The 14,540-nt window shown below is 44.4% G+C and overlaps 1 protein-coding gene across 11 annotated transcripts in view; it reads right to left on the reverse strand.

Annotated features, from left to right (window-relative positions):
* The window catches only part of Pard3 (par-3 family cell polarity regulator), a 556,386-nt gene that overhangs the window by 174,882 nt on the left and 366,964 nt on the right, over window positions 1–14,540 (reverse strand). For 8 of the 11 annotated variants that reach the window (XM_028767780.1, XM_028767787.1, XM_028767783.1 and 5 more), the window contains one exon: window positions 12,933–13,164. In XM_028767780.1, the coding sequence (XP_028623613.1) occupies window positions 12,933–13,164 (232 nt within the window). Of the gene's footprint in view, window positions 1–6,538; window positions 6,893–12,932; window positions 13,165–14,540 lie in introns of those variants that run through there. The other 3 variants (XM_028767791.1, XM_028767790.1, XM_028767789.1) reach the window with 1 other exon arrangement.

Genomic DNA, 14,540 nt, shown 5'->3' on the forward strand with positions numbered 1-14,540 from the left:
GCAAGTTAAGTCACTTCACTGAGCTCCGGTGTTGTTAGTCTCTCTATCCTTAAAATGAAGCTAAAAATAGCACCTTCTAGGATTATGGCGAGGATTAAGTGGGTTAGGGAAAATAATGTTTTCAGCAGATGTACACCAGTTTCAGCACGCAATGGCTGCTCAAAGCCAGCTGCAGCCCAGGCTGCCCAAGGAAAGCTCTTCCTGTAAAGAAGTCATGGCCTGCATGTGCCTCACAGAACCAGAAACAGGGCCCAGGAGCAGTGATGTCACCAAACAGAAACACGATGAGTAGAAGGAATGCCAGGAGGACAGGTGTCCACAGTCCACTCAGCCCATCCCACCTCTGTTACCATAGAGACCCAGAATATGATGTCATCTTTTTTTTTTCTTGAGATAAGGGATTTCATGTATTGTAGGATGACCTTGACCTTCCCATCATTCTGCCTTCACCCCACCACCACCCGACCCCTCACTCCTGGTAATGGGTCTGCATGTGTGTTCAATCTATGCAGTGTGGGCCCACAGAGCCACATCCCTGGATCCCCTAAGTTTTCTTTTTCAAAGACGGTAAATAGTTACATAAGGACAGATAGAGAGCCTGGGGGTGGGGAGTAGTTAATTACAATATAAGTATTATAAATATTATGGAAAGAGAGGGTAAGGAGGTGTGGCTGTCATCACCCTGTCAAACCACACCTCATTTAGGAGTGCATGAAGATGCTGAGCTGCAGGAGTGAGTTAGGTCCCAGCTGAGTTCACACAGAAGTAGCATGTGCATTCCAGGTTGCCCTGCAGGAGACTGTGACAGCCCCAGAGCACCCCCTGTTGTCGAGGCACATGTGTGTCTGCATGTGTGAATTGCCATCCAGGGAGAAAAAGGCCTGATGCCTACGAATGCCTCAGTGACTGCTCACACTCTTTAAGTGAGGGTTCTTGGCTTCTTTGAGGGAAGGATCCTACCCCATCTTCTGAATCTGATGCTTTGAATCTTAGCGACACCCACATGTGGCAACTATAGCATTACATCATGCTTGAATCGATCACCTCTAGGGAATACAACCCTCAGACCTGGGGAGCTATGAAAAGCCCAACATGTGAGAATGCACATGGCTAGGATACATTCTATGCAAGGCAGAGCACAGAAGAACACATCTTTCATAACATGTAATAGACATGCAACATGTTACATAATATGGAAAGAATATCCTGTAGGATGTCTGCTCAGTGCCAGGATACACATGTGCAAGACAGATGCGGACAACGGGATCCTCTTCCAAAGGGGGCACTGGCATTGCCTCAAATGGATAATTCCTTCAGACAAGAATGTCTCGCTTACCTGTCTACTGCTTACTAAACAGATCTGGTTTGCTGAATACTTGCTGCCACTGTCTAGATTTAAAAGAAGTTGACCCATGCGGGGAAGGAGAAGGGCGGAGGTTTATAGGAAGTAGCTAGGAACATTGGCCAAAGAAAGAGATACATAGCAAAGGGAATTCTGGAAAGTCAGCTAAAGGAAGGAGCTCCCAAGGCCATCATCCTGAGGGCAAGGAGTGCCTGGTGATATGGATCAGCTCAGGAATGCAGTAGGGAGTGCCATCCTGCTTAGTGTAATGTGCACTGGGATTCTGATGCTAGTGACTATGATTTCTGCCAGCACCTGGATTTGTGATGTCCTGCTTAGAAGGCTACCCTTTATGGCTTAGGGTATAAAACTCCACTTACAGTTAATGATCCAGGAACCAGGGGTAGGTTTATAATGGCTTCTGAGCCAATGTTTGATGGCTGCTCTGAGGAGATGTTATGGCCAGGCACTCTTAACAGACCCAGGGAGTTCACTAGAGTTGCCTCAAAAGCTATAGAAGAAACCTTAGGCACAGAGGTGGAAGTTGAGGAAGGAGTTATGCTTAGTTGGCTTCTGTCAGAATTCTTGGGTGCTATCTGTGTACCAGTCTGCCAAGGATACAGCAGGCAAAGAAGCTAACCTTCTTGGCCATTGTCGACTTTAACACAAGGAAAAAGATAGATGTTCATAGGAAATAGCGAGTGGAAAGGAGAAAAGATACATTGTAACAAGAAGTGTGGCAGGAAGTGCCAATGTAGCAAAGAGTGCAGTTCACAGTTTTAGATCCACCACCCTGAAAAGCAAAAATACCACAGATTCAACAGCAAAGCGTGTGTGTGTGTGTGTGTGTGTGTGTGTGTGTGTGTGTGTGTGTGAAAGATAGAAAGAAGAGGTTCTGGTGACCAGGTGATGTCAGAGAGGAGGAGGTCAGTAATAGATGGCCTTAAAGGATGTAGAAGAGGAAAGCAGATCAACATCACAGGTCAGGTGATGCTCTGGAGGCCATGACTAAGGCTTCCACTTGGAACTAGGTGATGTGGAAAGCCATGGGGGTTTGCCGATGGACTCACTACAGCTTCTAGCTTCCAGCTGCAATGGGCATTGTCCAAACCAGCAAGGGTACAGACTATAGGCATGAGACAAAAGATTGAAAATACTCAGGCCTTCTATTTCCACTTCCCATTCAACTCCAAAAGTTACCCCATAGATACCTTGCAGCTTCCATTTTTGACTCTGGTCGTTGACAAGCTGCCTTCTGTGGCCACAGTGAAACCAACACGAGCAGTGATTCCCCAGGGTAACAGACTGGGGCTGAAACAAGCTTCTGCGTATTCACAAGCCAACTGTTTGATATAAGGGTTGCTATCAAGAGTTGTCCCAAAGTTTTAGAGCTAGTCAAGAAAAGAAGGGAGCCATGCAGAGATAGGGAAGAGGCAGACACATATCTCAGGGGCAGAGACCACATAGTCTTGCAGCCACCAGCCCATACCCAAGGAAAAATGTCAAAGAGGGCACTGCCTATCCAGAGCTCAAAGGAGATGCTTGAGCTAGATGTATAAACTTGGGAGTCCTCTTTTTAGCCTAAGAACCTGAAGGCTCTGTTGCAGATAATACCTACTCTCTGTGCTACTAAAAATGTATAAGAAAACAGAACAGAGAAGAGGAGAAAGAGGCTGGAGAGATGGCTCAGCCCTTAAAGGCAAGGCTCACAACCAAAAATGTAAGAGAACGGGAGAAAGGACAGGTCCCGCAGAACCCCAGCACTAGAGGACTAGATGGCACAGGATTCAGAAGGAAAGTGAGCAGAACAGCCAGTAAGGCCACGGGCCCACCATAGGCTAGGAAGAGTGAGAGTATCAGAGTGGAGATGGCTGGAGAACTTTGCAGAACAGGGTCAGATGGAGAGTTAGTGAAACAGTTCAAGGGAAAAGGGGAGTGGTTCAATATATGGTTCCTTCAGGAGGATGCCTGACATGCACAAGGTTCTGGCTCCACCCCCAACACCACATAAAGGAGGCATGGTGGTACAAACCTGTCATTCCAGCACTCAGGAAATAGTGCAGGAAGATCAGGTATTCAAGGCCATTCTTGACTACACAGGGAGTTGGAGTCTATCCTGGTCTACATAAGACTAGGAGGGGCATGTGCAAAAATTGAGACAGCAAAAGAGTTTGTCTCGAAGAGAAGGAAAAAGAAGGAGTTGGAAGGGGAGGTAAAGCTGAGGGATTCTTCTCCATGATGAAGGATGGTCGTAGGCAGCGGGACAGTGTGGGTAATCAGCCAGGGAAGAAGGGTGACGGAGAAGGAAGCATTCGTGACAGGGCCTGGAGCAGGCCAACAAGGGCCTGAGCAGCTTCAAGTTGCTCCCCATCACTGAAAGCATAAACAGGACTCCAGAACAACACAAAACTCAAGCATGAAGGCCAAGAGCAGGTCCCAGAGCTGTTCAACTACGAGAGGAAATGCAACCTTCTGTTTCTAAATAAGCAATTATTAAACATACATCAGAAGAAAGCCATAAGCTACTCAGTTATGTAGGACATTGGGCTTCCAGACACTTCCTTAAAAGTCCCTTGAGAAGACGAAACAATTACTTGTATATTAATCTGTGGCTTGATAAAAACACATTTTGGAATAAGGTCTACTTGATCTATCACATTAAATGTAAAAGAGACAGGGCCTCCAATGGCACAGATAAAAGCGCCACGCTGATGGGGAAGCTGCAGTGCCCGTCTCCAGTACATCTTTCAGTGGTGTGATAGCATTTATTTACCCTGCATTATTAGAAAGTGAATAGTCACTAGCCTTCAATTTTCACGTCAATTGCAGGAAAAAGATTCCATTTTCTACAGAGTCTAGGAATGAAATTGACTTAGCAGCTCGGAACTGTCAAAAAAAAATTCCTTTTAAAAACTGGTTTGCTTTATAGAGAGGACAAAGCAGGTGTCATCCACCTCGTGTGGACGTTTTATATTCACTCCACACTGTAGGTCTGCAGAGAACAGCGGCTGCCAGCTCCGGATCACCTCACCTCTACATGCAGGCAGCTGTGGAGCCATCAGCCCCATGGGTGTTAGAGGACTCCATTTAAATGTTCTAATGAGAAGGACACTTGGAAAATACAGATCAGTCGCCTGAACTCATCACTACTAACAAGTCACTCTGATACTTAGTTTCTAGGGTTAAGGAACAGGAAACCCTACTCCGATTTGAATCAGAATTGGCACATACTAAATTGCCCTTGGAATTTACAGATTCAGAACTTAGAGAAAACCTCTCAGGATCAGGCAACTAAAAAAACAGGTTATTCTCTGTCACAGGGACAATAAAAACAAACGAGTAATAAAAAAAATGAAAAAATGTTTCATTCTCGTTCTTTCTTTCTATTTTAATGTGTCACTTTGTGTTTTGTTTATTTAGGGGCAGTTCTGTAAATGCATTTTCTCTTTTGTTTTGTATTTTATCTTTTTGAGACAGGGTCTCGTGTATCTCAGGCTAGTTTTGAGCTCACTACTACATAGGCAAGGTTCACCTGCTCTTCCTGACTGTAACACCTGAATCCTGGAATTACAAGCATGCACCACCATACCCAGTTTATGAAGTGCTAGGTATCACACCCAGGGGTTTGTGCATGCTGGGCAGACAATCTACCATCTGAGCCACACCCCAGCTCTGTATTTTTGTGTTTTGACTGCAGTCCTTAAATCTCAAGAAGAATACACAAGCCACCATCTAATTTCATCAATGTGGAACTGGTCCCTTTAACACACATGGCAATTAGACCTGTGCCCTCCAGGCATTACTGGTTTTTCAAAGGCAAAAGACCTTCACTCTCTGCCTCCTTAAGGTCAGGTGAGGGTCTTCCAAGATGAGGCGGAGACTGTTCATTTCCTTAGAAGCAGCTGGAAGTCAAGGCCTTTCCCACCCAGACTGACTCCAGGCAAATCTTTTCATAAGGATTTCCATCTCCATGCCCATGTCTCATCAGGACACACAGCTCTAACATCTCAGGAGACAGAAGCAAGTGTATCTGAGACTCCCAGGAGCATGAATAATGGAGAGATGGAGAGTTACATCTTCTCATAGGGCAGCCAGCTTCCCCTTAAGCAGGAGACAGCTGTGCTCCACCACTTGGAGAGAGAACACTGGGCCAGGCAGCTCTTCCTAAAACACTCTGTACTGGCTGCTTTGTGTGTCAACTTGACACAAGCTGCAGTTATCATAAAGAAGCCTCTCTAGAGGAAATGTCTCCGTGAGATCCAGCCGTAAGGTATTTTCTCAATTAGTGATCAAGGCCTATTGTGGGTGGTGCCATCCCTGGGCTGGTAGTTTTGGGTTCTAAAAGAAAGCAAGCTGAGCAAGCCTGGGGAAGCAAGCCAGTAAGCAGCATTCCTCCATGGCCTTTGCATCAGCTCCTGCCTCCAAGTTCCTGCCCTGTGTGAGCTCCTGTCCTGACTTCCTTTGGTGATTAACAGCAGTGTGGAAGTGTAAGCTGAATAAATCCTTTCCTCCCCAACTTGCTTCTTGGTTATGATGTTTTGTGTAGGAATACAAACGCTGACTAAGACACACTCCTTACTGAGTATGCTCTTATCCAACCTATGCTCTTAGCAATCCTATGGACAGGTGGGTCCCACTTCGAGGCACTGCCAGTTTTGCCAATCTAGAAACTAACTCTTTTTAACTGCTCTTTCTGTCTGGAACCTGCAACCCACTGAGGGAATGACACGTGCCCAGAAGTCCCTTCAGACCCAACTATTTAGTTTCTGATCTTTGCACCTTGCATTTCACCCCAGGTAGGGGAAACACTGCACCTCACATTCCTCAGTTTAGTCCTGCTCCCTAACCCAGTCTGGGGCTCTCCCTTATTGCTAAGAAATGTGGGAAACGAAAAACTGGAACCCTTGTTACTGCACTTCATCTTAGAAGCAGTGATTCAAATATACAACTGGTATCTGTTCATGGCTATGCGTATCCAGTAAGAAAAAGGGATAATTAAAAAACACAAAACAAACCAAAAAAAAAAAAAAAAAAAACTAAGAGAGAGGAGGGAAAAAACCCATATCCCTGTCTTCTGAAACAATTTAATCCCCAAAGCGTGAAATCAATATTGAAAGTTCCAAACTGACTATAATAGAAATCCCTAAGTCATCCAAACTGATGGCATAAACAAAACTCGTCAACAGCCACTAAGAATTCATTAAAAGTAAATTTATTGTTTGGATTTTAAAAACCTTTCTTTGAGACACGTTTCTTGTATCCCAGGCTGGCCTGGAACTCGCTATGTAGTGGAGGACGACCTTGAACTTCTGATCCTCCTGTCTCCACATCCCAAATGCTGGGAATACAGGCATGTGTCACCACACCCGGTTTACAGGGTGCTGGGGATTGAGCCCATGGCTTTGTGCACACAAGGAAGGCACTCTAGACTGAGCCACAGCCCAGCCACCATGCTTTAAAAAAAAAAAAACAATTGTGCAACTTGTGCTGCTCAAGACAGTTTGAGTCTGGTATGCTGTTCATCTCTTCTCCGGCTTCAGTTTGGCCAGGCTGGATGAGAAACACGTACAGACAAGGTTAGTAAGCACAGTGAGAGAGCTGGCACATGCACTCGCCCTTCCCTGAAAGGCCCAAGATGGGTCATTCACACCATTCCAGTGAGGTTTGAGATCTGACCTTGTGATCATTAAGTGATGGTTTTCTAAAGAGCAAGCTTTGGCGCTGCATCTGATGTCACCCAAACAATGTCTCAAACATGGTTACCCTTGTGTCCTTTTCCAGACCCAAATCAAGAAGTGTCACCAGTTCTGGGTGACCGTTTTAATTGTAATTGCAGGATACAATTTTTTAGTAAGATTCCAGCAGTAGTGAAATGACCCAGTGAGTAAAGGTGCCTGCTACCAATCCTAGTGACCTAAATGACACCCCGGGGACTCACATGGAGAGAACTGACTCTCACAAGTTTTCCTGACTTGCATATTTAAGCCACAGCATTCATGCCCACACACATGTGCACATACAAAATAAATACATCTTAAAGAAAGACTTAAGTGTTATTTTTGCTCTTTTTTCCATGGTTATAGCTTGCTCAGGCTTATAAATCTCAACTGGACATGGTGGTGCACGCCTAACATCCTAGCACTGGAAAAGCAGAAGCAGGAGGCAGAGGAGAGTTGCAAGTTCAAGGACAACTTGGGAGAGATTCTATCTTACAACACAAAAAAGGGTCCAGGGACATGGAAACTCAGCACCCATGTGAAAGGCTGGGCTAGGCTGTGCAAGCCAGTAGTCTCAGTGCTGAAGAAGGAGAGAAATAAGGGTCTTGGGGCCGATCCAGTCTGGCTGAAAGAGCAAGCTCCTAGTCCCAGTGAGTGAGACAGTGATGTAGAGAAGCAGTTGAAGAAGACATTCAGTACTGGCCTTTTGGTTCCATATGCACACACATAGGTAAATTCTCTCCCTCCCGACTTCACACACATCACACACATACACACATACACACACACACACACACACACACACCCCATACACGCACACATACCATACATGCACACACCCACAAGAACCTACTTACATGCCCATGCAAAACAAAACAAAAAAAACCCACAAAATGTAATAACATGGAGAGACAAGCATAATTAGGTCATTTTTAAGAATCCTCAGTTGAGGAGAGCTATGACTCTCAACAGTCAAAGCAATATCAAACTGACAAAAAGGGCATGTCCTTTAAAATTATTATCTGTAAGTCAGGGCTTTACCGCCTTGTTGGTAATATCATTGACAAGATTGAGACCAAGGCTAAAACATTGTTCAAAATGCTGCCACTGCTCCTAAAGCTGTGTATGGAACTCATTTGACATTTGACCTCCCCCCTTGTTCCATCTACAGTGAAACCCCAGGAAGGAGCAGAGTTCTCAGAAATGTTCTATACTCTAGAATCTGAGACTCTCAACCTTTCCCTGGGTTTGGCACTCTGTACTGAGGACAATTATACTCAGATATCCCTCTCTCCTTCTTGGGTCTCCTACATATGAATCCATCTGAATGACAGCAGGGGAGGCCTTTTAAGTCAAAGAAGATGCCGAGGCCTGTATGAGACATCCACATAAACACAAGGCACTTGGAATTTGCTAATGGAGTTTTTATCGATTTAAATTAGTCACTTAAGCCTAGCACAAGGCAGCTGGCTTTCATAACTGACACACTCCAAAACTGACAAACTGAAGAAGGATTCGAATGACTCAAACAGTTGTCCTTAGAGCTGTTTGTCAAAAATTAAGGCATATTTATGACCCTTCAAAATAAAAAATAGGAAACTGTATGGCCAGGATGCATTGTGTGTGTGTGTGTGTGTGTGTGTGTTTTGTTTGTTGCTTTTAAGACGGGTCTCTCTACATAGCCCTGGCTGTCCTGGAACTCAATATACAGAGGAGACTGGCCTAGAACTCAGAAATCTGCCTGCCTCTGCCTCTCAAGGGCTGAGATTAAAGGTGTGTGCTACTACAGCTGGCTCACAGTCCCTGTATATGACCCACATTATATTTAACCAAAACTGGGGCTTGAGAGATGTCTCAGTACTTAAGAGCACTTGCTGCTCCTCTAGAGGACCCAGGTTCAATTCCCAGTACCCACATCACAGCTCACAACTGCCTGTGCCCAGGGATCATCCACATTAGGGATGCAGGTGGTAAACATATTTGTGTATGCAGGGAAGAATACCCATACACATAAAATAAAATAAATAACTCTTCTTTAAAAAAAACTCTTAGATAACTCACAGGGTAGGAAGAATGTGTGTGTGTGTGTGTATGTGTGTGTGTATGTGTCTGTATGTGCACATGTATGTGTGTGTATGTATGTAAAAGTATGGGCAGAAAAGAGCTATGAGCCTCCTCATTGTGAAGGAAAACTTATCATTTCATTAATTAAACAGAACAAAGAACTTCTATGTGGCTCCATCAAGTAAATTAGACTCCTGGGCTGAGGAAATGGCTCTCATACTCATAGAGTATTTGCTCTATGACCATAGGGACCAGAGTCCAGATCCCCAGACTCTATGTAAAGCCAGATACTGCAGTGTGCATCTGTAATCCTAGTGCACACATGGCAAGATGAGAGGTAGAGACAGGAGAGTCCCCAGAAGCTCACATGCCAGATGTGTGGGCATATGCAGTGGGTCAGTGACAGGAGACCCTGCCTTAGGCAAGAAACTTGACCACTGACCCTTGAGATTGACCTCTGACCTCCATGTGGACCTAACCTTTCTCAAGACCTCTACCATCCCTGCCTTCGTCATCCTTTCTTTTTGTTATCTATACCACAAGATAGCAAAATGGAGCAACACAGAGACACACAGCTGCACTGTGACTCCCGCACAGGCTGCCCTATCTGAAACTCTGCCAACTTCAGTTACTTACATGCTGACCTGTTTTTTAAAGTGCCACCTACAACTAAGGGCACTGTGTGTTAGTCTTACTCAAAGAATACAGAGAAAAGAAGAAACTCATTTCAAGAATGTACTACATTCAATATGGAGTTCAAGGGGTTCAGGAAGTAGGAGAATACCAAAGAACAAGAGGGTTGAATAGTCTCAAATCCTTAATCCATAGGTACAGAAGGCCATTGGAAATCCTTGAAAACTTGGAGTTAGACAGATGTCTCAGTGGTTAGAACCACATGTTGCCCTTGCAGAGGACCTGGAGTTATATTCTCAGTACCTCAGTACCACATGGGGGCTGAAAACTTTCCATAACTCCAATTAGGGAACTGGGAAACCTCTTCTGACCTCCATGGGCACCAGTTCATGCATGGTGCACATACAGAAATGCAGGCAAAACATAACACAAGAAATCAATCTTTTTAAAAAAATCAATAAAACGTTTGAAAATTCTAATGAGGCTCTACAAATTCTAAAAACAGTGGGAAGGAAAGGTAAGAGTGTTCTCCCCCCCCCTTTTTCTCTCTCTCTCTCTCTCTCTCTCTCTCTCTCTCTCTCTCTCTCACACACACACACACACACACACACACACACACATCACACACACATCACACACACACACACACACACACACACACACCCTGTTTCATATTTAAAGATTATGCTTAACTCATTTGTAAGGAACAGTACTAGGCAGGCTTCAACAGGAAAAGGCTGAAGCAGCAGTATACACTTAGAATTCATCCACCTCCCAGGCAGAAAAAGATGCTGCAATCCTACCCAGAAACACATTTGTACTCTACCATGTAGAGTGAGACCAACCCTGTCTTTGTGAGATTCCTTGGCCTCCCTAGTGTGTGCTCCCAAGATGGTTGATTTAGAGGTGTGTGATATGGCTGTCCACAAGCCAGGCAGGGCAGTATGATATAGTCTGAGGCACACACTATGCAGACATGCCTACTGTTAGTCATCTCAGAAGCAGAGATCATATAAGGTAAGGTAATTAGAAAGTGATGAACTTTGAGCCTTCGTTACCTTTGATTGCAAAATATAATTTTTAAAAAAAAAATGTTTGTACTTAACAGCTGTTTAGCACAGTTCCCCGAAAGACGAGCAACGTGCACTAACTTCACAAGCAGCCAATTCCGGGTGCCTATGAAAGTTTAAGTGCCTGGGATTGTCTTCCTAGCTCTTCTTAAACACTGGGAGAATGTGAACCCGATTGTACAAAACAAAATAAAAACCTTTAGTGCCATTATGTATAATTTGATTTTCATAGTTTTGTAGGCTTTTAAATTTCCAAACAGGCCAACTTCTTTGTCTCAAAGCTGGCTCTCACTTCAAGCAAGTCTATGGGTTCAGAACGAGACAACATTTCACACAGTGCTTGCCATGGTGCACAGAAGAGAAAGCCGCTCACCAGGGTCCACATCCCCTCCACTAACCCTCAGTAGAAGACACCCTACCACTGGAGATACAAGCTGCAGACAAAGAACACTTATAATTAAAGTAGTCCTTTGAAGCTGTTATTTCCCATAAAGGACAGAGCCCTGAACCTATCACGTGAGTTCCGATGATGAAAGAACATGAATATACTGTTATTAGTAAGACCTTCAGGGGAGAGCTGTAGACATAAGTGCACCACAGGCCTGGGGCCAGTGTCCTCTATCTTTTCTTGTCTAACCGAGAAAGACAGCAGTGCAGATTCTCAAGATGTTACTGATAGGTGGCAGCCTCATTACTGTGTATTGTGTGGGTGCCAGCTCATGAGCTGCCACTTGGCAAAAGTGGAATGAACCCCCTGCTTCCTGAGGTATCACAGGAGTTGGAATCTAGTGGCGGTTACGATTCCATCCTATAAATATGTATGGGCATGCAATATGCAATATAATGAAGAAAGATCATCAGGGAGAAAAACGCAGTCAGAAAGAGCAGCATATTAACAAGAAAAACTCGCATGAAAAGCTGTGAGGGTGCCAAGGTACTGGCGGGGGTGGGAGGCAAACACACATATCCTATATCTTATAGCTGAGCTGCTGACAGGCCAAAACGAGCCAGTGGGAGTCTCCACTGTCATTCTTTCCCAGCCTTGACCCATCGGACGACCACAGGACACACTGTTGTGAAGGCTACAGACTATACCCTGTAGCCTTCAGGTTGAGGTCACCCTGAGGACTGTAAATCAAGAAATTCTAGGAAAACAAAAACTCGAATTCACATTTTAGAACTGAAAGCAAATGAAAGGGAAGGGACTCAAAGAGGCTGTGTGCATAGTGTATTTTTGAGTTTAAACATTTTCTTCTTGTGTTTGGGGCTTAATTTGTGGGCCGTTCATCACTCTGTATTTAATATTAGATATCCAAATCTTGTAAAAATCACCTAAAATGAACATTGACAGGGATTTTTGGTGCAACTTCCTAAGAGTCTGGTCTTTTTATTGTATGGCAGCTATTTGTAAGAAATGATATGCTAAGTAATCCTAGAGTATAATTTAGGGACAAAACCAACTGTCAAGAAACAGCCAGAAACTACATCTAATGAAATCTTTACAGACTGAAGTAATAAGTATTAAATTAATCAACATAGCTTAATTGAAGCTCTATCTGTAAAAAAATTTTTTATTAGACTTGTTATTAATGAGCCTTTAAATGATACAACTAACTTGAGCTCTGTGTTAAATTTAAATAATGAACCATTGTTCCCACACAAAAAAGAACAAATATCACTTTAATCGGCCTCTTTCTCCATGGGCCTTTTGCAGGCAGTGGGAGGAAGAGAGGAAGATACAGTCCATGGTTCCTCACTACTGCTGTGTGGTTGGCAAAGATACCACAACGAAGTATGCTAAAATGGCACAAAAATAACCACAGTGAAATCCCTAAGAAAGTAAAAAATGCAGCAGCTAAGAGCAGAAAGGAGACAAGAATTCAGGCTTTGCCTCAAAGATGTGCTTATTGTTAACCCCAGTCAACTACAGTCACATGCCACCTAGGTGGATGTATACATCAAAGATGGAGCTACAGCAGCTGGGCCTCCATTTCTGCACCCTGTGATATTTGTGTGTCATGTTGATAAGGCATTCCATGCATCCCACTGCTGAGGAACTGGAGACTCTGCCCAGGACTGCCCCTGCTTTGTATTTGAAATACTTACCTGAACATATCCCCCAAGCCTTTCAGCATCCCCTTCTTGGCTTTCAGCTTATCCTTCTCCTTCTCTCGGTCTTTCTTCTTATCCTTCCCGGTTTTGTCCTTTTTCCTCTCTGTCTTGTCCCTTTTCTCTGGGTCTCCATTCATTTGTCTCTCCAGAGAATAAGAAGGCTGATCGCTGGACGTGGACACGGATTCCCTCCCTGACCTTGAGCTTTCTTCTGTGTCTTCTTCCACTTGAAAGAGGGGAAAAAAGAAGATAAGGAAGACAGTGAGCCTTGGCAACGAACCGAGAGCACTAAGGTGCATGTGACCTCGCTCTCCCACAAATTCTATGGTGAAGCGACCTTCCACTGACTGGGACTGTGTGTGGAATCAGAAGGGACATGTGATATGGTGATCTGGGCACACTGGGACTGGACATAGAGATGGGGCACCAGATGGGAGAGGAAAAGCTTTCTGGCTGGGTGTGCAAACATGGCGATGCTTTCATTGCTACGGAATCTGCAATGCAAAGGAGATGTAGGAAGACTTCAGGCCACACAGACCCAGCAGGATCCTGTGTTCTACATTTACAAAGTGAAAAACAGCTAAGCAAACTGTACCCCCTCTGTGCTTCTTTCTCCTTGGTTCAGCAGACACCCTTAATATGCTGAGCAGCACCACCCACTAGCCTCTACCATGTCAGCATGAACTCCCAGCACCAAGTTTCCTGATACACTCACAGGTGATTTCTGAACACAAGAGAATAGGCTGTTTTGATTTCTGAAGACAACAGGTCTTCAGGCTCTCCTTATGTTATTACTATGGGAGGCTAACACCACATGTAATAGCTACAGTGAGAACCAAGCTTCTGTGGCAAGTGCTTTAGCAACCAGACCATCTGCTCAGTACTACTCCATAGCTGCAGAGGTAGAGGTTCCATGGGAACCAATGAGTCTGTAACTCACTCCTTCCGGTGTTAGTTACCCTTAGTGTTTGGCATTTTAAAGAATGAAAACCAACTATAAATAGTACTATTAGAAATCAGTTCAGAGATCCAGCCATAAATCTACGTTCCAAATACGCACAGTAAAGATTGTGCAAGCTTCAAGTAGCTCTTGAATCCCAACGTAGTTCCTTTCTGGGTCTGACAGAGATAGAACCCTGTTCTTGGACTTGCATCAGTACGGAGTTAAATATAAAGACAAGGTTTCTTCTCAGTGTTTTGGCCTGCAAATCAAGTCAATAGATCTTGATGTGAAGTTCAGTCTTACCAACCTATCAGCCACAAGGGACCAGAGTGGTAAGATAAGTACCAAGAGCCTAAGACTGTAAAGGATATTCTAGCACATCAGATCTCTGACATTAAATCCTCACAAATCTGAGACTAGTCAACAGACCGACGACAGGGCCTTGCCGAAGGAACACCATTCTGCATTGTTTTAAAGATGCCCGTTATTGAGTAGAAGGACAAAAACCAAGGAGACAAATTCTTGGACACGCAGCTTAAAGCAGGAGCCAGTGGGGGGGGGGGGCGCTGGAGAGATGGCTCAGAGGTTAAAAGAACTGACTGCTCCTCCCAGAGGTCCTGAGTTCAATTTCTAACAACCACATGGTGGCTCACAACCAT

Source organism: Grammomys surdaster, unplaced genomic scaffold (assembly GCF_004785775.1).
Source record: "Grammomys surdaster isolate TR1022 unplaced genomic scaffold, NIH_TR_1.0 181, whole genome shotgun sequence".
Classification (NCBI taxonomy): Eukaryota; Metazoa; Chordata; class Mammalia; order Rodentia; family Muridae; genus Grammomys; species Grammomys surdaster.